This window comes from Limulus polyphemus, unplaced genomic scaffold (genome assembly GCF_000517525.1).
Source record: "Limulus polyphemus unplaced genomic scaffold, Limulus_polyphemus-2.1.2 Scaffold199, whole genome shotgun sequence".
Classification (NCBI taxonomy): domain Eukaryota; kingdom Metazoa; phylum Arthropoda; class Merostomata; order Xiphosura; family Limulidae; genus Limulus; species Limulus polyphemus.
The window spans coordinates 358,758-385,237 of record NW_013665809.1 but is presented as its reverse complement, the minus strand read 5'-3'; the positions used below and the strand labels follow the sequence as shown (position 1 = coordinate 385,237).

Sequence of the window (26,480 nt, the reverse complement as noted above, 5' to 3'; positions counted from 1 at the left end):
CCCTGATATCACAAAGGTCGAGAAATGCTGATTAAGATACTGCTCTGGTATAACAAATGCTTTCAGAATACTAAGTCTATATGTATAACAATCTATATGATTTTATATCCACAATAATTTCCTGATGACAGTAATCATGTAATCATTATTGTTTAGTAAATAATTTTTCTAAAGTTGGAAGCAATGTTTATGTTTTCTAGGCACTGAGAATTTTATATACAATCTTGCTTTGCTAAAATATACATATTTGAATAAATTAAGCAGATGACACAACTTATACTACACCAATATATTCTTAATGTTTTTTCTGAAAGCTGGGGCCATTTAATTTTGTAGCTCCTTTTAATTATTTGTTTAGTTTTCTGTTATCATTTTAAGTATTTTTTATACTTGTTTTTTTTCTTACCCCTAAACGTTTTTGGTCAGTATGTATTCTTTGTTCTATTTATCTATCCTGGACACAATTTTCTGATTCAATTTTTTTGTACTGTCTCCATCTACCAGTACGTATTTTTGTCTTCTACCTTTTTTTTTTTTTTTTTAATGTCTGTTGGTTCTTATGCTTTTTCCACTAATATATTGAATACTTAAAAAAAAAAACACCCGGTCAATTTGATTAGAAAAGGCTAGAAAAATTTTGGTTTGTCTGAACAATAAAAATTTGATAATGAGTAATTTATGTTTAATTTCATACTTGTTGAAGCAGTGGTGGATAAAATAAAGAAAACGTGTCACGTGTGACACACCAGGGGAAACTCAGGATTTTAAAAAATATTGTCTTATAGAATTAAGAACTTAAAACTTATATCTTATTAAAATATGGATTATTACCTAAGATTTTATGCTATATAAATTGGTATAACATAAACAAAAAATAGTTTTATAAAATTTTGAATGTAAAACACTAAACTTTTGTGTCATGTGCAGTAAAGGATATTCGTGGCAGTAGGGTTAATACATTCATTTATTTCAGTGCTGTATAAATATGTCTTTTATCAAGACTAAAACTAACTAAAATACATAAATTAGAAATATAACAATATCACTTACCACTACAGATTTGGCCTTCATCACGATCACAAGAAAAATTATCACACTCACAAAACTTTCCTGTCACTTTTTCTTGAGGATTCTGTGATAGAGAGAGTGAAAAGTTATTGTCCTGTAAATATTAAATTTAATAAAACACTGTAGATTAAGTAATGTTAAAACATATGCATATTAAAAACAAATTCAAGTATAGTCACTAGTGGTTTCTAACCCCATCCCTCCATTCAGACCTTTGAGCCAGCAGTGTACCCTGATGCACATAATTTCTTTAAAAACATTAAGTGATTTATATCAATAACAACAAATAAAAATAAATAATTCAATAGTGTTAAAAACAATATATTAATCTTTAGTGCTGGCTAGTGGAATATGTTGGTAATTCATTGAGACTGCCATCCAATTTTGAGGTGGTGATTTTTTGTTTTAATGTTTTTGAAAGATTCTCATGTACTCCCAGAGGTATGCATACCATAGGTTGAGAACTCAAACTTTAAATTAATATGGTGAACTAACTAAATCCAAAGTTAAAAGTCTATTTCTATTGGTGATCATCACTAATCACTGAATTGATGAAAATGTTCAAACTACAAACTTGCCTGCCTAGAAAAACATTCACAAATTCCACAGTGACAGATTCCTCGTCCAGAACAAGACTTGGTGTCATTGCCACTAAAAAAGAAAGTAATTAGAAGATTTATAAATATCCTAGTATTTAATTGATCAACTGTTCAGATATTTAGTAAAAAAAAAAACCTTTGTAAAACAATTTTTATGTTTAATGTATACAATTTGTATTTTGCTAAAATACACACAAACCCTATTCATCTTTGCATTAAAGTAAGATTTGTATGCACACAGAAGCTCTATAATGTTACTTTAGGCAATAAGGTATAAAAACAACATATTATGTCCAAAATTCAATTACAGCTTGATGATGGCTATCTAATAGCATAAATTGTGTGTAACTATTTTTGTAGTTACCTTCATTCGTGAGGCTCTACCAATGACTTTCTGAACAACTGTAAGTGGAATGGTTCATATCTCAAATGAATAATAGAGAAACATTTCTAACATCTTTAGAATCAAGATCAATTTCAAGTAGATATTCATCTTTATAAAGTAGAATCATCTTTCTATAACAATTTTAGGTTCTACTCTACCTGCCCATCAGTCGATTTTAAACTGAATTTTATCTTTAGTCAGAAAACTTCTAGAAGGTGCCAGAAAACTGTCACACAATTTATCCTAACGTACTTAAAATACAAATACATGTATTATCTTTATTATCTCTACAACTCTGTCACTAAAACTAAAAAACAAGAGCCACTAGTACAGCCATAACACTGGGTTTCAATAACAAATTAGAGATGGATAAGTCACCATTGATTCCTTTATATACTTACAAGATACACTTGGCTTCAACTGTGGTAGGGTCTGCATCTTTAGAATCACATTCACATTTTTTTCCAGAACGGCCATCATAGCATCTACATATTCCACACTGATAGGTTCCATTACCATGGGTACATTTATCACTGTTTCTTTCCTACAAGAATATAACATGAAGGATAATACAAATGTAAACAAAACAAAATAGATTTGTATAAGTTTATAATCATAAGGACAGCTGGAACTCCATTCCAATCACCACAACCTAATGGAATTACACCTAAAGCAAACATAATGAACACAATATCTGAAAATTTATCTTCACTTTGAAAAGTCAATAAGCTTCATCAATAGATAATATTAAGTCTGTATTAAAATACTGGAGTTTAACAGATCCACTTACTGGCCTTATCTTACAGTGCAAAAACTAAAAAAAAATATATACTTATGAAAAAATATAATCATTAAAATATCAAATCATGATAAATCTCTAGGAAAGTTATGTGAAGTGTCATTTGTATAAACTGAAACAGTATCATACATATTTTGATGATATAGCTCTCCATGCAGCCAAAAAAGTTTCTTTTCTAACTCAAATATATTAAGTTCAAAATTTAAATTAACTACCATAGAAATTTAAGAAAGTTTTCCAAAGTAGTTAACACACAATTGAATTTCACTTGAACTAGTTATATTCAAATACTTTTGACACCACAGATAATTTGGCACCTGAAAAAGGCCTTTATAATGTAGAGATTTTGGTTTTTGTTCATCACAAAAGCTAAACAATTAATGGAGATGTGCGATAACCTTATCTATTGACTAATTTTTTTTTATCACTGCATTGTTGAGCGATCAGAACTTGAGAACCACTGAAATATACATTGATTACAAAGTGCTGCCTATGGCACTAGGCTTGCATCTCTAGCAACATACCACTTCATCAGTATACAAGCAAATTGTTTTTAGAAAAGAACAATTCATCTTCAGTACATGTATATATACACAAAAGCAATGATTAACCTACTTGAGAAAAAAACACCATTCCAAAACACACCTAAAGTTGCAAAAATACAAGACAATATTTGTAGAAGACTGACTAGCTAATTAAATTTATCAGTCATGATGGAAGTTAGATAATTTTGTTAGTTTTAATGCAATACAAAAATATTATCATTAAACTTGGAATAATTAACACTGCTTTCCTATAACTAATTGAATAACATTATGTAATATTTGGATTCTTAACTGACTGCTGCATTTACAAAGTTTATGTTTCTTATGTTTATTTTTCAGAAGTTTGTAAACATTCCCCTCTGTTTTTGTGTTTGTTATCCAGAAAGCAAGTAACAGCTGTGGATATCCTCTTGTAATAAGTTCACGGACATAAAATAACTTTCTATATTGCTTTATTCACTTATGTTTCTACAAAATATTTTTCATTTTTATTCTCAATCTTTCTTTTGTCACCAATTTTTAGTTCTTTACTCAGTGTGAAAACATAATATATTTGCAAACATGTCTTATAAAACAACTAGCTCAGCATAAACAAATAAAATCCCTCTAACCCTATTGCAACAGGTCATGTGTCAAAGGCCATTTGCTGACTTGCATTCGAAATTTTATTGAACTACTATTTCATGAATTTATGTCAATAAGTTTGGTATCATATTGTAGATTATAATTCAAATTTTAGTATTATAACATAAGTTAATTTCTTAATTTAAAAGTAAATATTTAAAAAACACACCTAAATATCAATTTGTGTGTGTCACGTGGTATGTTGAATGCAGCACTGGTTCAAATTAGAAGTTTGTGATGTCAAAATACAAAATTCAAAGTTTTGTACAAATTAGGAACTCAAACTACTGATACTGACAAGCTAGAATATAAAATAAGAACCTCTTACCTCTTCTATTTGCTAAGATATCGTTCATGTGCTGAATCAAACAGAGTGGGCCCACCACCCACCTCTTTCCATTTTTGGAAACTGTTCTCTATATACACTTACTTCTATATATGACATGAATAACCAATTGAAAGCTCAGAATGTCCCCTTAGTGGTTTTCTCAGCCATTTTGATTTGTTATTGAGTTAATTTCGATTTTTTCATGCAAGATTTCAAATGGTAAGGTAAGTCTTAGAGAGCTTGAAATTTCTTATTTGATAATTATCGGGAGATTATAAAGATTTTGCATGTGAAATTTGAAAATGTTCTTATGTACTAAAGTATTTTTAATCTTAAAATTAAAATTGCTTTACATGTTGGATAGTCAACATTCTGAAATAGAAATGTTTACGAGAAAATCTTTAATTAAAAAATCTTAGTAGTTAATTTAAAAACCTGATATATTATGTACGAAAACCTTGTAATGTAATGTTAACCAATAACCTTCAAAATTTTGTAAAGATGTGCATACATTATCAAAAATCATAGTATAATTCTTCTTGTGGATACTTTCCTAGTTATGAGCTGGGTGAATTCCAGCAAGCTTTTAAATATGAAAACAAATTAGACACTGTTAAACATTAGAAAGATATTTGGATTATAAAAAATTAAAGATAATAGATAAATCAAATTCATAGAATGTATTTTCAAATATCAAATTCTGCAGTAAAATAAGATTCCAGTAAAAAAACTGTAGGCTTCAGTAAAATATAAACTTTTTTCCCATATTCTGCATAACTGTGAAAATCTGGAGGAATATCAAATTAAAGTATTTTATATTTTTGATCATTTATAAACTTTTACATGAAGATTATAAATCCTATATTTATGTATGGATAATAAACAAATCACAATAATAAGAATCACAGAAATTTTAGTTCTTGTGTGATTAAAATCTTTACTATCTTCAATTACATGATGACGAAATGGTTTAGACTTCGTAAAATTATTTTCATCCAATAAGCTTTACTACTCACATCACACTATCAAACTTGGTAAAAATCAGTTATACTGGTAATTGTACTATATCTTTGGATTTACCTCATTCCATGGTTTCTCACATGGACATTCACAAATGATCTCCAAGTCTATCAACAAAGCTTCGTTCAAACCAACAGGATAGATTTGAACTGTCTGGTTCCATTCAGCTTTGTTCTTTGGACATTTTTTTACCTCAATGCTGGCTTCAAAACTTACCTAATAGACAGAATAATGTGAAAATTATGTATAATTTAATTCAAAAATCATCATTTAGTTTTTTAGCACTATGTCTACAACATTCTAGTATATAATAGATATATTGATTAACATAATATTTAAAATGCTTAAAATTTAATATGTATAAATTAGGATCTCAAAGGAAATATCTTAGTTATTTGACTGACAGTTCTTGGGCACACATTTAATAAAATCAGTTGACAACTCCAACATTTTTATAAATGCACAGAACTTTATTGTATAAAGTTAAAAGCAAATATAAAACTAAAAAACTATACACTGTCTTCAGAGACAAGATAACCACAGGAAATTTCATTTGTATATTTATATACATGAACAATTTCCATATTGTATAGTGGCACTGTTTACAAAACTGATTTCCAGAAATTTACTTCCATGACACCAAGACCTATATCTCTATTCAAAATAATTTTATTTTTAGAAATTTCTAATGATTCTCTTATATTTAATTCGTTTTTTTAAGTCTACTTTAAGTATTTGTATATTATGTCTCCCATAACATCACATGACTAGTTTGCCACATGTCCCACTATGGCTGAATCACTGGTTTTTAATTTATCAATGGCATTGTTCTTTAATTCGAAACCTCAAATTTTTACTTGTTTGTCCGATATAATTTAAACCACAACTACAAGAGATTTGATGTATTCCACATCTATTCTCTACTTTAGTTTTATTTTTAACACCATTAATGATATTAATCAATTTTAATTAAGGAGTAAAGTTATTTTTTATGAACACATTATCTATTTTTGTTGACAGTGGTGGAACATGTATCAAACATAGTCTCTCTTTGTTTCCCTTACCTATTGTCTGTAGTTTGGTACATTCAAAAACTTAATTAATTGTACTTTATTAGAATGTTTTTTATAGATCCTATATATATAAATAATATCAGGTTCATAACATCTATCAATTATTATATATTGTAAATAATTCAATTCTAACATTAGATCTTCATTAAAACTTGTTGTTTGGTTTAAGTTATGTTAGACAGACAAGTAGAGATTTGAAGTTCCAAATTAGAGAACATAAAAATGTCATTGATAAATTATTAACTAGTGATTCAACCCTGGCGGTACATGTGGCAAACTCTTCACACATAATAATGAGTGGGACAATGTACAAATGCTTAAATAAGTAGAGTCAAAAAACTAAATAAATATAAGAGAATCATTAAAAATTGCAAAAAACAAAATGATTTTGAACAGAGATTTAGGTTCTGGTATTTCTAGAAATCAATTTTGTAAATAGTGCCACTATACAATATGCAAATTGTACACATACATTTCCTTGAGTATATAAATTAAATTTTGTGTGTTTTTCTTGTTTCCTGAAGATGGTGGAATAGGTTCCACCAAAACACAGTTTCTTAGTTGAATATTTGCTTTGAATATCAGAGTGATCAACTGATTTTATGAAATATTTTACACTGAATATATTTGTTTTAAGTTATTAGAGAAAGATATTAGAAGTAAGGGTTGATTTGTTTATAATTTCAATTCATCCAACTGTTTATAAAAAAAAGAACTATTATTTTAATATTAAAAAAGTATTATTACATTATTCAACTATGAAAGAATATAATACAGCATAAAACAGCATCAATGATTTTGCTTATAACATAGAACACATTATTTCAAAAGATTATTAATATGTTATTACCAATTTTCCACAAACACTACAACTATACTTACACTGTTACCAACTTTCAGGCCTTCACATTCATTGGTGTTTCGTCTCTGTCCTCTAAATATAAAAACCATCAACAGGCCATAAATAATCATCACAAATAACACAATATACTGAAAATACATGAAAATACATAAAAAAAAATTGTATTAATCTTGATCCTAAAATATAGTTATAGATAAAAAAAACATACCCACCAATGCACCCTCACATTTTCATTAGATATATATATATATATATATATATATATATATATACACACACCAGACGTTTATTTCTACAAACTTTATAGAACTTATAAAAGGCATATGTTCAAAGAATTTCATTTTTCTCCTATGTAAATAACAAACACAAGAACTATTCAGCAATAATATAAAATTATTTTATTTCCCACAGTACAAAAAGGTTGTGTTATTTTAACTCACACTATTAGGTAAGTGGGGCATTATATACCGACCAAACGATCTACGTAAAAATGAGATCCATACCCACTATTACATTATTAAAAACCTCTGTTGATTTGTAACTCAGTACATTTATCCAATTAAGAAAACAAAATTACACTTGTATTAGACTACTTATTTTTTGTTTCTAGATGTTCTTCCAAAAAGCACGAAATTACATAACACAAACAACATAATTTATGGTTTCATCAGAAAAGATCAACTGGGTTAGTTTTTTTTTTTTTAATGGAAAAACTTGATGTTAGAATTAGAAGATGAAAGTTAACACTGAAAATCACATTTTAAGCTAGAATAATGAACATGGTAATAAGATATGCTTATTCAACATCCAGTTTTTGAAGGATGATTGTCAACAACATCTCTCTCTAGGTACCATATCCAAAAAGAACATAGATATCTTTTCCTTGAGGCACAAAGAACTTCCAATGTCTTAGATAGCCTTTTGATATAAGTAAACCTCTGTCTTCCATGGTCTCTTCTTCCTTCAACCTTTCCGGTTAGGATAACGTTCAATTTCTTTATAACATGTCCTAGAAATTCTTTCTTATTCTGATGTTAGTCAGCACCTTCCTCCTGCAACCTGCTCTTGACAAAGTATGTTCATTTAAAGTGTGACCTGTCGCACATAACTTTGAGGACCACAACTCGACTGCTTCAATTCTCTTTTCCATACATGGCAATACTGTCCAACATACTAATCCAAAACTCTTAACTTCATATCCATAAACGTTTTATTATTTGTCAGTATCTTTTCAGAAATGTGTCTATTGCCATCTCTATTCTCCATCTTATTTCATGATCACATTTACCATCTGATATTCTCCAACTTCCCAGGTTTTTGAAATTAGTGATCTGCCTTATCTACTTTGACAATGCATACAGGAATGATCTTCTTTGTAATTACCATGCATTCTGTTTTCCTACAGTTAATACATAATATAACATAACTGGTCCATCTTGGCTGTTCCATCCTCTAAACTAAATTAAAATAATTAAAAAAAATCTTAAACTAGCCCCTTATTATTCATACATTTATCAAGCTTTTTCTTAAACTCACTTAAATTTACTGCCTCTACAACATCCATAGGCAACCCAATCCAAAGGCACCCTGTTAGAAAAATAAAACTGTCTTTGCTGAAGATGACTCCTACCTTGTTAAAATTTATATTTGTCTAGTACTACTATTATCACTGTTAAATATGAAAAAGATGATGCATCAACACTATCAATTCCCTTTACAATCTTAAACACCTCAATAAGAGAAAACAGTTTAAAAGATTTCAGCTTCTCTTTGTATGACAAACCCTCCATCTAGACACCATTCTAGTAACCCTTCTTTGAACCCTTTCCAACAATTCATTGTCTTCCCTAATGTAATGAGCCCAAGACTGAACACAATATTCCAAATGTGGCCTAACCAGTGAACTGTACAATGAAATTATAACTTCTTTAGACTTGTATTCAATATTTCTGTAGATACAACCTAAAATCCTATTTGCCCTACCGCTAGTAACACCACATTGCTTGGATGGTTTTAGAGACTGATCGATTATCACAATAAGATCCCTTTCCTTCATAACTCTGTTAAGGTTTTTCCCATCCAAATTATACATATAATTCAAATTATGATAACCCACATGCATTATCTTACATTTATTATAATTAAAACTCATCTGCAATTTATTTGCCCAACTCACTAAATGATCTAAACCCTTTTGTAAATCAGCAGCATCCTCTCCACAGCTAGCAGAACCCAAGACCTTAATATCATTTCTTCTCACTTTCACTAACAACTTTATCTAAACGTTTTTGCAGCTTCTCTTCTGAATGAGCTATATTAAAACTGTGTCATCAGCATAATGCAAGTTGTTCAAATTCTGTCCACCAATGACCAGCCCTGGTGAATCCTCAACCTCCCTCAGGATTTTCTCACTGTACAAACTAAACAAGTCAGGTGAAAAGACACAGGCTTGCCTCACACCTCTCTTAGTTTGGATGAAATCACTTAATTTATTTTCTATCTTCACTGCTGCAGATTGGTCCCAATTTAGGTTTCTTAAAATTCTCAAGTCTTTACCATCAGTATACAGTTCTTCCAGCATTTCAATTAACTACACATGCTTGACTCATCAAAAACTTTGGTATAATCAATAAAACACAAGAAAAGGTCCTTCTTCATTTTTATTACCCTCTCTGAAAGCATTTGTATCCTGAAAATAGCATTTATTGTACAACAATCTTCAATAAAACCACAATGAACTTTTGCAATCTCTGGTCTTATTCTACTTCTACCTCTCATCATCAGCATCTTTAACAGGATCTTTGTCACATGGCTCATTAAACTGATGATTAGATGGTGTTCACATTCAATGGCTTCAGATCTGTTGGTGAGTGCAATAAAGATAGATTTACTGAGATCCTCAGGTATTTCACCATTTTCATAAATCTCGTTAATAATGGTTGTTAACTTTTCTATATCAAATTCTTCCAAACAATATATTTGTTCTACTGCAATTTCATCTAGTCATGTAGCTTTATTGATTTTTTATTTTGTTGATAACTGTCCGTATTTCTGACTTAATAATTTTAATAGATAGCTTTTCATCAAAACTGTCATGGAATAAATCTTCAATATAATCATCATTTCAATACTTGTTATCTTTCCATAATTACATCACCATTCTTAGCTTTTATACATCCACTAGAAATGCATCCTCTATTACCTGTGATGGTTTTAATATTCCTATGCATTGATGTAGCATTTTCATCCTCTTGTTTTTTATTTCTATACATTTTTCGTTAAGCCATTCTTCCTTTTCTTCATTGCACATTGATTGAATTCTTTTGTTGAGCTTCTTATACTCTTCCATAAAACAAGTTTTCATCTTCCTTCTATCTTCCATGAACTCAATAATTTTCTTTGTCATCCATTTCATCATTAATGCTATAAAATGTTTTTAAAAGATTCTCAGCCATAAGACAAAACAAATGTCCTTGATTTTGAAGTATTTTTCCTTGACCTATTCTACTTCAGATATATGATAGTAATAATTTAATTTTTTACAAAATAGATTATGTGTGAATCCACAAATTCTAAATAGTAACAACAGCCTGCCATAGCTGAAACAACAATGTACAGATTGAACCAGCATATTTCTTTAAAAACTTTCTAACAACTTTTTTTTTTCCCTCAAACTGTGAACCCTGTTTTACTTTTCATATTCAGAGTAGTTTAAGTTTAATTTGGGGAAGGGGGAGGAGCTCTTAAAAGATAGTAGAGTTAATAACACATGAAGTGATAAACTGTTACATTACTGCATTTCAATGCATAATTAGTATATTTTAGATCTGTTAAGAAACATTTTCCAATCTTTATACTTTAAGTGATATGGCTCACTAGTACTATGTTTATTTTTCATTCTATAAAGAACAATAAATATTGTTAAAGTTAAAAAACATACGACCAGCAAATTACTCAATACTTTATAGTATGCTGGTATGACTAAACATGATAATAATGAACAAATACCTATTAATTTATAGGAAACATCTGTAATGTATATATACTTCCAATAAAAAAAAGACTCACTACAACAACAAGTATTAATGTTTTCTATATTTACTGACAATCTTAGGCTAATTTTGTCATTTAAAAATATCCCAAATTAAATGACTTGAAAAAAAAAAGAAGTCACAATTGTAGTGATTAGTAGCTCATATACTTTCTCATCTCAAATTAACTTTTACTAAGTCACATTAGAAGAGACCTATTCATTTTATTGCTAGAAAACTGGGTAAAGAGGGTATAAACAGACATGTGGAGTTCAGTGCTAAATGCCTGTTGTAATTCTTTTATTCTACATGTCGGATAGCCAAATACAACATTTCTTTCTGGATGAGGTGACACGGAAGAATATTTTTTAGTCACTAAAAATATCTAGAAACAAAATTAGCAAGAAAATATGAAAAATTCAGAGGTTTCATGCAATGTAAAATGTCCATGAAGTGAATCCTAGGCATGAATAGAGAACTTCAGAAACTAAGCATCTAAAATTAAGATTTATTGAATAAATTCAACAATGCTAATTTCTTGTGAGTTTTGACATAATAGTAGTACTACAAGTGTTTCTGCAGCATATCATAAGATTTTGTTCTGAACTTATTGACATTTGCTTACAGATAAACAAATAATTACGTTTTGCTATTTTAGGCCTAACTTAATCACTTAGCCTTTCTCTCTTTAATGCTTTACCCCCAAAAGTTTATTCAAGATTTTCTTTTGATACTCAGCAATTTCTGAATTATTTTGAAAGCACAATAAACATTTTTTTTCCACACTGAAGTCAGATTCACATAGTATGAAAAGCCCAATAACTTATACACACATAAATTGCCATATTTTGTTAGCTTTGGCTATTAATAAAATTGCTATTTTGGGGCAAATGGCAATATTCTAGAAGAGATTCAGGTGTCATTCACAAATTTTAAAATTGACTACACACTAAAACTGGAAAAAATTTGTTAGAAAGAATATGTTCATAAAAATATTGTGTTTCACACTTGGTAAACGTAAACAAAATATGGGAATGAATTAATGAAATCTTTATCACTCTGTTCTTTGTTAAGTACTATGAAGAGTTAAATATAGGGTTAAGTACTATGAAGAGTTAAATATAGGGCACACAACGAAAAAATAGGTAAAATATAAAACTTTCTTTAAATAAAATATTTAAACTTTCATACCCAAGACAGGAAGAATAATATTTAATATCAATAATTTCATTTCTTGCATTGTCTTGTAGTTTGACTGTTGAGGTGATTTTCTGTGGAAGAAAAATCATTTACATGTTATGATTCAAGTCAACATTTGAGTGTGATTATTTACTTACATGTTTTCTTTAGGGTATGTTGAATATTCAAAAAATGTTAAAGAGAAAAAAAAGAAAAAACTTTCTGGTGGATATGATTCGCATTTTTATGTTTGAAATACAGTTATAATCCAAACAATTGCTAAGTAAGGCATTGTTAAATTGATTATTATTAGAAGTTTGTAGGATCAGAATAAATCTTACCAACTGTAATTAAAAACTGTCAAAAGTAATAATCTGCTCTAAATTTGTAAATATCAAAATTGGTAAAAATGTTAGAAAAAACATAACATGTTATAAGAAATATTTCAATACATTTATGGCTACAAACATTCCCACGTACAACTTACACTATACTGGCCTTTCACAAGTTCCACTATATTAGAAGAATCATTTTCTAATCTTCCAACAGTAGATCCTTCCAGCTGGTCACTGAGTCGCTCATAGATGGAAAACTGATCACCTGTGACAGCAAAGATAATATTCACTTTGTTTCTTTTTACTTGCATGTTAATATGGCTGAGAGATGGATAGTCTTGATGGATACTCATGTTGTAATTACCATACTTATCCAGGTAGCAGAGGCCATCATTTGGCTTGACAATTCCTCCCAACTATCATAAAAAAAAAAGAATCTGTTATCTTTTATGAACATAGTTTTGTATCAGTCAAATTAAAAGTAAAAGAAAGATTGGACTATGCAGGGTTTATGTTGGCCTACATATATTCTATATTAAGCTTATCTAAGATCTCATGTACACATGTACAAATTATGAAGTTCTTTCAAACATACCATGCTAACAACAAAGCTTACTTTCCAGTAGTGTTCTCTTGTTATTTGTGTGAGTAACTTTTCTAGTGAATTTTCTTACACGAGATAAAACAGGTTTAAAACAGTGATGATCTGCTGATTGTGTAATATAACAAAACAGTTTCCAAAAAAAAAAGATATGACTATAATAAGTGCATGCTCATATTGATCAGAATACACACCTTTTGATGAACCAAATTATTTCACGAGTTTGTTTTGTTTACAATGTTTTTGTGTTAGTATTAAAATATATTACAATACATATCAGAAATAAGTCTGATTTAAAACAAATCTCTGAACAATATGTTGTGGGAAAACCCATAAATGTCAAGGGCCACCTGAGGTCACTGGAAACTTTGGATTTCTAGATGCTCTGTGGTATTATCTGGGCATATTTTGAGGCGTCATTGAGAGTTCACTTAGGAGTAGAAAAGTTGAAATAAAACATTCACAAAACAGCGAAATATATCTATTCATTCACTTCATCTTAGTTTCTTTTTATCTGTTTGGAAACTGATATATAGAGTAAAGTGACTGTTTTTTGTTTTTTTTCTTTTACAGCAGGTACCATTGGTATATAATTACCATTAACTTAGGCCTTCCTGGCATAAATTAATGTTATCATCCTGACGATGAAGATATTACCATAAGTTGCAGAATAAAATCATGACCAATATATACATATGTGTGCAGCATTTATTGACTGTTAAATATATCTCATTTAAAAATGGTGTAATTTTGATAACGTAACACAGTTCTAGATGATCACACAAGCAACTATTTAGAGACCAGACAATAAAAGATAGGGAAATGAAATTAGCACTTACAAAAGAAAGTAACAATCTTATTCCATAAAGTTATGTATAACGGAGAAAAGCTTTTTCCCATCGCATGAGATTAACTATACTTTAGCCTAAGGAAATAATTGCACCAATTTGCCTTTTAAGTAATTTCAGTCAAGTTTCCAGTTGTGTTTTAGAAAAATTATGACAGACTTATGGAGACAGATGTTGGAGTAATGTATAATATGCTAACCTTTCCATCTCCAGCATGGTGAAAACCACTGTCTGAGGAAAACAGCAGGATTTTTCTTGATTTGTTTCTCCATGCAATATGATCCTATAAAATATATACAATAAAACAATCTGAATACACATTCACAAAGGTAGAATATTAAAGCACAGATGAAAATACAGTATCAGAATTATCAAATTATGTTTTTCACTTGTTAGATAAGTTTTAAAACATTATAATACAACAGATTCAGCCAATGAACTGGTAACAGTTGGGTTAACTCTAAGCAACAAGACTCGCATTATTTTCATTTCCCACTCAATAAAAAAATCAACAGTTTTATGTAAGGTATGCCACATTATTTAATTTCAGATAATTGCTCAACACAAAATTTTATAATAAGTCATTCATATATTTTTTTACTAGTTTTATGGATCAGCTCTAACACTTCAGAAATGTGTCATCAGAAGTGTGTTCTTGTTAAACATCACGTTTTCACACTTTCAAACATTTTCTTATATTCCATCAAAATAAGTTGACACAAGACAGAAAAAAGTATACAGAAAACATTATTGTTTATTTCTTTGCTTCAGAATTTTCACGCTAAGCTACACAAGAGCTATCTGCATGTTGATGCTCCTAATTTTAAACTGATAGACTAGACAGAAGGCAGCTAGTCAACAGCACCCACTGCCAACTCTTGGGATATTCTTGTCTGACCAAATAGTAAGATTTGACTGTCACTCTTACAGTGCAGTCAAAAATCCAAAATTTGTCTGTACCATAGTGACAGTAAAGTTTGGAGTATAATTGGTCCAATATAGGTGTTTTAATGACAGTGCAAGCTGGCATTAGCTTATCTGGGTAAATTATCCCATCCAAAGATTTACAATAATTAATCATTATGATATTAAGTGAAAATATGAATGCTACTGTGAAGCATTTTGAAGATGTACTAGATGCTATTTTCATCATGGATAATAATACAAGATTATTAACTTGTTTTTTATTCATATTTATGGCAAAGCAAGGAAGGTTATCTACTGCTGTTGATAATTTTGAACTACTGACAAGAGGGAATATAGCCAGTCAGCAGCACCCTACCACCCATGCTAAGAAATTGATTGTCAATCTTATAATGCACCCACAGTTTAAAACATGAGAAATATTTTATGGTATCACACAGATTAGAACCTCACTCATGAGCTCCAAAATATAAAGTTCTACCACAGGGCCAACCCATGCCTATATTAACTGGCAAAATACTGGTTAAACTGCAGAGTAATCTCATTATTATTAAAACAATCAATGTTCCATCCTACTAAATTTGGATCAGACATATTTTTATAGTGAGAAAGTACATAGAAAGGCTCTCAAACAATATAAACAGGATTCCAGAACGACAGAGATTCAATCAGATCACAGAAAGTGCTTTAAAAAATAAAAACCTCTTCATACAAGCTTGTTTACAGATATTTTACATTCAAAGATTATCAGAATCTTTTCCAAAAATTAATAATTTCCATTGACTGATTCTTTATATCTATAAACATCCATATTTTTAATTGTAAAGTGTAGTAAATTCTTCCCAGCTATTTTTTAGAATATAAAACAGCTACAAGAAGCCTAAAGATATATTTTCCCTCAAGCTATTTTTTTAGGATGTGTGTACTTGAAAATTAATATATTGCCAATAGAACAAATTAATGCAAATTTTATTATGTATGTGATAATATACTCAGTAGCTGTTGGCTTTACACTGTAGGTCAAGACTGAATCCTGATAATTCATCTTGAACTGAAAAGGTTTATAAATTAAAAAAATTAAATAGCCCCGCCCCCTACTAACACAGCGGTACGTCTACAGACTTATACCACTAGAAACCGGGATTCGATACCCGTGGTGGGCAGAACACAGATAGCCCTTTGTGTAGCTTTGTGCTTAATAACAAACAACAACAACAAGAACAAAAATTAAATATTGTAATAATAACTCACATGACAAACAACTGCTTGCATTATGGCATCAAAACCACCTTCTGGAGCATCAAGGTTCCCTGAGACACTGGCAGCTTTAACCTGTTTTTCAAATTGCTTGGTATTGATGCTTAAAGGCATGTGGTTCTTGAAGCCGTATGGAGGAGCACAATTTGTACAGGGTTCTACTAATCTAGAAAACAATTATTTTCTTTATTACAAGACTTAGAAATACATATTTTGTGTAATCCTAATCAATAAGTTAAAAATGTGGTTAAAGAGCTTTAAGAAACAATAAAACATCAGGATGGAGAAACCTTGTACATTTATTCAGTGACAAATATGCTACTGTCATTAATCAATGAAAAGAATAAAATTGATTTTAAACAATATTATAACACACTAATTTTATCAATTTACAGCATTTATAAAAAAAAAAACTTTTAAATTCTTATTATCAGGAGAAAATTATAGGATTCTTATTTTGCATTTAACACATACTTTTCCGGTATAGCGCTGACATAGGGCATAACAATCTTATCGACAAAAGATCCAAATCCCAGATGGAAATTGTTGGTGATGTTTCCCATGGTAGTAGCCAGCAGGTTTCCTAAAGCAGCTAGCTTATCTTTGTCGTCTTCCATGGACTTGGATAGATCCATCAAGTAGTACAGGTCTACTGGATAGTCCACTGCTTGACGAAACTCCACATTTAAGGAAAATGGACTTTCTAGAAAAAACAAAAAGAAACAGTAAACACATTCAAAGCTCCATTGTCATGTCACTTTAATCACTGCTTGCCATATTGCAATGCCATTAATATTAATTATTTCAACACTTACAGTTGACAGAATACTACATTATGGAAGATTCCATGTTAATGACACATTCTTCCTCGACAGGTAAATTATAATAACTTATGAATTTAAAATCTATCATTAAAATATATTAAAAAAAAATTATACAATTTATAAGTTTTCTGTTTAGTATAGCCCAAAATCAATAAATAAATACTGACTCACTGATAAATTCCATACTGCTCACACCATTTTTAGATGCAAAAGTTTTTTCTATGTACGAATTGATGCCTCAAGGTCATTACACTAACTCAAGTAATGTTAAGCCATTCCTGTCAATAATCACAATTACACCAAGTTCTACACTTGTAGGTCTAATATAAACTTTAATATATTATAATTTCATCTAGTAGACTAAACTCACTTTCTTTAGTAGCACGTAAATATTTACTGAATGAGGCCATTTTTCTACCTCTTGGTTGACGCTAATAGTTAACTTTCAGGTTTTAGTACTCCGTATGGAATCTGCAAGTTCCTCACAATCTTAATGTTAGGACTATTAAAATATTTTATTGAACTCCTTTTGTTATATGAATTTTTTTTTTTTCCATGATGTGTGATAAAGTAGAACAATCTTAATGATACGGCTATCAAAATATTTTGTAGAACTCCATTTGTTAAAGGCAAATTTTTTCAATAACTTTTGATAAATGTTGGAAATTTCCAAACAAATTTTAAACCATAAATGACACAAATATGTTATGGGAACTAAATTTTATATAAGTCTAATGTCAAGCATGTAAAGACATGAGTGCTAATGTGACATCTAGTACCAGTAGAGAACTTTAAAAAGATTCAGTTATATATTTACACTTTTAAGCCCTCTCAAGTAATCAATTTAAGCTTTCTTTGCTCAGCTATAACTACAGTAAAAGATAAGTGAAACTACTGTTTACTGACATTCTTCACGTGAAGTAATGAAAAGATAAAGCTACTGTTTTACATAGATACAATATCACTGCACTCAAGTGTACTTAACAAATTAGCTAACAGCCACTGATGCCTTTATCACATCTACCAGCTTGTTTTCACATGTAGCAAGTAGAAAAACTGTTGAATTATGTCACGTATGTTTACACCAAAGTTTCTCTCAGATTAGAGGTGATTCCATAAATAAAAGTATCTAGTTTTTATTGGACATTCAATATCAAAAATGCTATAATACTGTCAAAAGTCATTACAGACTTTAATGTTGCACACAAAAATCAGTGAACGAAATATGAAAGTAAACCAAACTATTTCAAAAGATATTAACTAACTGTTATAAAATTTAACATATGCATCATCTACAAAACGATATTTTATCTACAGGAACACACACACACACACACACCTGCCTTTTTATATTCTAAAGGCATCACATGTAAATCATGTGTTATTTTTTTCTTAACTCTTTCACTGTCATGGGTACATATATGTACCTCTCAAGAGCACTTCCATGGGAGTTTAATGTTTCTATCATCATGAAGAAAGGATATTCTCCTTCAAACTTCCCAAGGTTGCCAGTTTCAATATTCAGAAAAAGTAATGAAATATTAATACGTTTTTTTTTATATACCTAAAAATACACCTGACACAGTGAGAATTGATTATATATACATCTGGCAGTAGAGAGGGTTAATGAGCACTACTAAAAGGAAATAATTACTCTTCATTTAAAGTTTGTCAGTAGTGTTACGTATTACACTTTCAAATAGCCTAAAACTGCGTTAAATTGTAATTTAGATTTAGTAGTTAAATAAATGCCGATATGTATCCAATTTATGATATTTGCCAACAAGATTGATACACACAGTTTTCTTTTTTAATACAAATATATTTTCATATACAACCAATAATACAATTTACAATAACAGTTATTACAAACAATGATTTTTATACAAAAGTTTTACAAATTTACAAGTAATATAAAGTCTTCTTTCTAGTCTGGAACTTCCTTGATATCTTACCGAGGGTTCACAATGAGAGATTTAATTTCGAGTTGACATAGGTACAACTCACTTAATAGGGAGCTAGCTAGCTCTGTGATCTTCACTGATCACACGCCAATTTTTTCCCACCGATGAAGTTGGGTAATGCTTTCATAAAAGTACTAATGTCTGATGTGGATCCACTGAATTTACATGGTTTGTAATATTCGAAATTTATAAATGTTCCTAGTCAAATATTTGAAGTGTCCCGATTAATAAGCATTATAACAATCACAGTTATAGCTTCTGAAGTTTATAGCACACCAACTATAGCAAACCCATAATAGATACTGTTTTTAGGTGAGTCACATTGGTTATATTTATAGGCGTGTGGAGAATTTCTCGAAATTTTAGTCACGCAACAATACAAACGCTTCACTAGTGTTCACGTACACACATATATTGTTGATTCTTACATTCGAAAATCTTCTACAACTTTAGAGAATAGATGGGAATTTTGCAATACATATTTAACAGTATAAGCTATGTATGTTTCTAAATATAAATTTCATTTACACAAACATCGATATTAAAATAAATATGTAATAGTAAATCTGCCACACTAGAAACTTCACAAAGTCAGCTTACAAATCAAAAACTAAATGGGCTGTTAGGATGTTTTCTAATATCAGAGTGAATAACAATAATAAGAGATACATTAATCAATATATTACTACTAAATATACAACAGTATCAAAGTATGCTTTAGTGACACCATCTATCATTCTCAAAAGTTTCAATGAGAAATATTTAAAAGAACAAGATTTCAAAGATGGAATTCTGGAGGAATATCATATTAACTAATTCAAGTTACACATATAGGTTTTTTCTTGAAAGGTGATATGTAACATAAAATGAGTGTGTAAGGGTGAAAAAGGTTTTATAAATGACTTAAAATCAACCAATATTAAAAAGTGTACATCACTGTCCTCTTTTTGTTTAACTTTAATAAGTGCAGTAATTAAAATTTTATGGTATCAACTAGATGGAATGAATGTTTAACATCTTGAACTATTTTAAAATGAAATGTGGAACTCCACTTGAGTAAACAATTCTAAAGCTTACACATCACTCATGAGAAAAACAGATCATTTGCCAGATATCTGCTAAATGGTCTATAACAAACAATTAAGAATTTCTTTTAAACTGTCTATAATTCTTATGAAGTAGCTGTTCTAAAAATTAGAGTAAAATCATCTGAAATAAACACAGAAAGAAGTACATTACAAAGATGTTTGTTTGTTTGTAGTTAAGCACAAAGCTACACAATGGGTTATCTGTGCTCTGCCCATCACGTGTATCGAAACCCGGTTTCTAGCGTTGTAAGTCTGCAGACATACCGTTGTGCCACTGGGGGGCACATTACAAAGAAACTAAAAGATATTTTAATGACTTACTTGGTTTGAGCTTCAACTTAATTTTCTGTGGTTTTATTTGGACAGGATCTTCTTCACTAGTTCTTGTGTCACTTAAATGCCTATCCTATTTAGAGGTTTAATTAGAATAAACATTATCAATGCTAATAATTAATGAAATACTTCATGGTATCAAAGTTAAAAATACATAATGACAACAGTTTGTGACATTATATGTTAAAGTAAAAAATGAAGTTTTCTGAAAGCTGGATAGATAACACACAACAGCTAAATGATGTCGCATATTTTGACTTTAGTGAATGTTCAGAACCAGTACTAAAGTCTAAGTTTCATTGAGTCTAATAATAATCTGATGATAGTTTTCTGTTCTGCAATATATATGTATTATATATATATATATATATATATATCATTTAAAAGCATAGGATATTAAGAGTTTACTGCTCCTACAGATACTTAGTACTTGCTTTGACTCAGCTTAATATAAAAAAAAGATGGGAACGAGTAATATAAAAAAAAGACGAAAACAAGTATTATCACGAAAGGATAAGTGACCCCATTCCTTACTCAAAACATAAGAGGGCTCACAACTAATGACCAAAATGGTTGATAGCTTTAGCAAATCTACAACTGGTTGTCTCGTACACTCACAAAGTCATTCAAGTATCAGTGATGTGTAGACCACTGAAAGAATTTTGTAAGGCATAGGTAACTGGAAGCAATCAGGTTCATTATCCATACATGATAGCAACATTAGTTGAAGCACAAAAGATAGAAAATCTAAATATCAAAAATATACAAGTGTTCAATTACTCTGTTGGAAATTGTTAAACAATGCAGCGGGATTTTCAGAGAGAGAAAACAGTAAAAATGATTTTTTTAAAAATGTTTCTTAAGTGTAGCACAGATACAAGTTTGGACCATAACACTAGTAAATGCATACAAGTTTGAAACTCTGTTACGAGTTTCCAAAAAAGGATTCCTGAAAGGAAGAAAAATAAAACAATCCTACATGTTCAAAAACGTTTTTATTTGATTTGCTAACTACCATACCAGTTTACCTAGATGAGTTTAATGAATGAGAAAAGGGCATTTAATGGTAAGATGAGAGAGTTAATTTTGAAGTGAGATGAGGAGAAGAAAGACTGCTGAAATTTGCACTTTGAGGTAGTGAAACTTAAGCATAAACTGAATACAACTTGTATACATAATGACAAGGACACCTAAGTAAATACAGAAATGTGTTGAAATCAATTTGTTTTCCTCGTTCTCTTTAATTAGCTTCCACATTTATAATCAAAACAAAATATGTATTTCTAACTGCTGCTCACTACAGTTTAGACATTAGCATATGGCAAGAATTAGTTAAATTAGCCGTAAAAGGTTTTCTCTGCAGAAGCAGTTATAAGTGTAACAGTAGATTATACTGTTGTTATAACTGAGATGGTTACAGATGAAATTTGGAAAGTTTGACAGTCTAACACATTTGTGCAACCACTTGTATGTTCATGCTACAGTTGAGAAGAAAAGAAGCATTGTACATATTTCTAGACTAATGATGAATATCACAAAGTCATAAGTGATGATACAGTCTAGTAAAAATATTAGAAAAAATTTGAATGTCAAAACATAAACCTAGATCTGCAGCCCCAGTGACAGTTGACAAGAAAAGCTTCTGACTTTTTTACTTTTGACCATACCAAGGAAAGTTCAAACAGAACAAAAAAACAGAAGTGCTAGCAAGATTAAAACAATGTCCTAGACATGGCCACAGAGGAAAAGATCCCTGTAAGTTTGCTTAAATGTAAACCTTTCTTAGATAAGTGGAGAGTCTTAGATCAGTTATTTCCAGTGAAACATTAGCATATTGTCCATCTAAATGTATATCAAAATATCTGAAGTATTACAAAATAACATTTAGGGACAACAAGGGACCTGTTGGTTCATTTAGGCTGTCAAATCCACTAAACTTTGAAATAAAAATTAAACAATCAAATCCAATCCTTATCAGTCAAAGACTTATCAACCCTTCCCCTAAACTCCTTTACATTTACTGCACCCACCGATTCTAAAAGCAATCCATTCAAAAAGGCAACCATCCTATTAGGAAAGTAAAACTGTCTTAGCTGAAGATGACTTCCACCCTGCCAAAATTTGTATTTGTGTATTCAAGTCCTTCCATTCTTACAACTAAGTATGAAAAAACACAATGCATCAATAATATCAATTCCTTGAATAGATTAAAATGAAACATTGATTACCAAAGCCAAAGCTGTTATTTTTTTTTATCAATTATGAAGCTTACATGCTTTTAACTATACCTCTAGTTTTTCCATTTTGCTGTTTGGGTGAACAATGTCTTTATTAGGACATTTTCCAATCAAATTTCCAATGGTGTCACATCGTCGGCTTCCATCACTATCAAAATCCTACAAAGGAAAATATTTATATAATTAAATTTTCAAACTTTAGTATCATTAATGAAGGTATTGAATAAATTAAGAGCCATAAAAATCCTGTCATTATTTAGAAGTAAAGAAAAACTTTTCCTCAAAAAAAAAGGGAAGTAAATGTAGGGATGGCTAATATCAATCCTTCAAAAACAATGCAAACAAGATAGTAAGGATGGCACTTGCACCATCCCTACATAATAGCACAGGCAAACAGTGTAGTAGAATGTTAACAGACAAAAATAGAATAAATTATACTCAGTTAGGATGGAACAGTTATATATATTGTTATATGTTAATACTTGCCTGTGCTATTATACACTATTTTATTTGAATTGTTTTTGAAGGATTGATATTAACCATCGCTACATTTACCTCCTTTTTTGAAGAGTTTTTCTTTACTTGTTTGTTGTTTTTTCTAATGCAGTGTTTCAATAAACATAGGAATGTTGTATTTATAACCAAGTTCAAAATACAATGAGGTTCCAACTATAATATTTATTGCTTATTTATCATTAGCTGGTAATTCCTGTTTCACCCTTTATTTAAGTGTTGTTAAAGGAACACTAAATTTCTGTAGGAAAGCTAACTTTAAGGGGTAATGATAACATCATTTACACTAAAATTAAGATTTTTAAAAAAATTACTACTAGTTATTAACAATACTTATAAAAGTGGATACTCTGTTTGAAACAGTCACCTCAGTGAAATTGGTCGACACCATTGTTTTGTGTTTTGAGTTATCGTGTAATAAAAAAGAAGCAGAAGAAAGAAGAACAAGAAATTCTAACTTTTTGCTATGATATTTACAGACATTCTCAGAACCTGTGACATAGACATTGTTATAAAAGGAAACACTGTATAGTATTGTAAAGTTCTGATGACCTATTGAGGAGATATTTAAAATACCATTTCAATGAACAATCTGAGTCATCACTACATAGGCAGTGCTGCCACCTGCCTTATAAGACTGAGGAAAGCTATGACTGCTTTTTGAATGTTTGTGTTTTAGTAAAATGCTCCTGTAGAAGCTTTAAAGCAAAATGTTGAGTATCCAATTAAAGAAGACAAATAATAAACTTAGTGTTATGAGGTTGTCAAATCAAATTCATGGCATGAAGTTAGGTTTAAAAATCTTTCAGGTCTCAGAATTAATTTCTGGGGCTTGAAAGACAATCCAGGGTGGTCAGAAACGTTTGTTTCTCTTCACTCCACTCGTTGAGAGATTAAGTGCCAAAGAAATTTGTATGGAGCCATTGGGCTTAGATTAGATATAAGAATTTAGAGAAAAATTTTGATGGGTGTGTGGAGTTAAGGAAGATGCCAACACAACATCGTTGTACAGTTGATGTGGAACACGTGAATAGCGCAGTCGTCATCGTGAAAGGAGCAGGGAGGTGCAGACCGAGTGAATGCAATTTTGTTTTGAGAGATTGCATAGAAGAAATTTTATTGAAGTTAAGGAGATTTTATAGAATTTTGATAATAAACTGTGACTAGTTAATGTTATGTGGTTGCTTATTACTAATTATCTTTCATACTCCAACATGTACAATGGAAATTAAAAGATATTTTAATTGCTGTTTATCCACAGGCAAACTTTAGTTATGGTCATTTAATTAAACAAATCATCATCTTGAATTTTATTTAAATTAATTGAAAAAATGAAACTAAAACAAAGGAGTGATGATAAAAATGTGGACTTTATTTTGAATGTGTGTGGTGAGTGGTACACAGCTTAACAGCCTGATTACCTTTTTTTCAAAGAGTTAACACTTAACAGTTCTTCTTTAAAGCTGTAAATGGACGTCAAATTATTCTTGGTTGTAGGTTGTGAAGTTACAGATGTTGATTTTTTTTATACATTTTACAGCTAAATGTAGAGTAATTTTTGGTTTTATAGCATCTTGGTGAAACCTGAGCCATAATACTATAATATATATTAAACTTTAATATAGACTAAGATGTGTGATTGTTAAGAAAAGGAACTAAAACACTGACAATGCATGCAATTTAAAAAAGATAATATACAGTCCCTTTGAGCATAGTAATACATGCATAAAATAAGGTACTGGTATAAATCTGTATGCATGGCTTCCAAGAACACTAGATATTACATTATAATGTAAGCATGTTCCATACATGCTAAATATAAATGATAAATTCTGATGAAGAAGTTAGCACAGAGGATCACACACGCAAAAGTTGTAATGGTTTTGAAATGACACCCAAAACTCAACCACTTTTGAATAGTTCAGGGAACTATAAATGACAGAAGTACTGTATACATTGTGACTTATCCACTAAACAGTCTATTGTCATCATTGTTATGCTTAATAACTTATATGATCATCTAACTATTTACTAATTCAGTTATTTTTTTATTATAGTTATTAGATATTATGTAATTTATATTCTGAATTTTGACATTAATCTGCTGCTTTATTTCTGATAATTATAATAAAAATTAAGTATTTCTTAATCAGTCTTGGGATATTATATAGGCTACCACTCATTACCAGACATATGTGGTTGGTTTGAACTCTATCATCTCAGGTTATTTCATTGGATTATTAAGTACTTCCAATCATAAGTATTTCACCTATACAGCTCAGAACTAGAAATTTAAAACAGTATTGAAAATGAAGCATTGTCCTTTATATTTTTATAGTACTTTGTGGTTTCAGCTACTTTGTAGTTCCTATATTATAAATATTCATTTCACTGGAGTATCATATTATATACTCTCATTACTTTTACACAGAAGTTCTTATTGATAATATTTTTTCTAACTATTTTTTTATTAGGATTAATATATATAATATGCCTCACATTGTACTGCTTACATTAAATCTTAATGTCTTTTTTTCAAGTTTAAATAGGTCTATATTTTCTGTCTTACAGGAAAATCCTAATCCTCAGCCATACGTACAGAAAATCCCCAAACCAACAGAGGGTGCTTTCCGACGGATCCATCAGCCAGCCTTTCCTTTGTTGGATCAGAAATTAGTAGAGGACATCATGCAAGATGGTCTTTCAAAGCATAATCTAAGGGCCAAGTAGGTGTCTGATTTATAAGTATGTTTTATGTAATAAATTTCAGACTTTTCATCACAAATCTATGCTATGGATTTTCTGCATTAATTTCACAGTAAATGAAATGTATGTTGCAGCTGAACGTAATAGAAAAAATACTTTCAAACAAACTTTCGTGAAACTAAGTGTTGACATTTTTTTAGGACAAGTTTTGCTGTAGCATTCAATTCACAAGGTGAAAACCAAAGTTTATTAAAAACAGAAGCACAAAATGAACAGTTCTAAATACATTTAATTATATTTGATATAAGACATTAGTATACTGAACCGCAAAAGAAAC

General features: G+C 29.9%; 1 protein-coding gene across 1 annotated transcript in view; it reads right to left on the bottom strand.

Annotated features, from left to right (window-relative positions):
* LOC106478316 (integrin beta-PS-like) overlaps window positions 1-26,480 on the bottom strand; it is a 43,882-nt gene that overhangs the window by 14,267 nt on the left and 3,135 nt on the right. The window contains exons 4-15 of the mRNA XM_013938849.2: window positions 22,976-23,083; window positions 20,676-20,760; window positions 16,953-17,181; window positions 16,473-16,644; window positions 14,497-14,580; window positions 13,001-13,264; window positions 12,526-12,605; window positions 7,324-7,375; window positions 5,429-5,584; window positions 2,454-2,596; window positions 1,647-1,719; window positions 1,051-1,132 (exon numbers count right to left, since the gene is read on the bottom strand). Coding sequence (XP_013794303.2) covers window positions 1,051-1,132; window positions 1,647-1,719; window positions 2,454-2,596; window positions 5,429-5,584; window positions 7,324-7,375; window positions 12,526-12,605; window positions 13,001-13,264; window positions 14,497-14,580; window positions 16,473-16,644; window positions 16,953-17,181; window positions 20,676-20,760; window positions 22,976-23,083 — 1,528 coding nt within the window. The remainder of the gene's footprint in view (window positions 1-1,050; window positions 1,133-1,646; window positions 1,720-2,453; window positions 2,597-5,428; window positions 5,585-7,323; window positions 7,376-12,525; window positions 12,606-13,000; window positions 13,265-14,496; window positions 14,581-16,472; window positions 16,645-16,952; window positions 17,182-20,675; window positions 20,761-22,975; window positions 23,084-26,480) is intronic.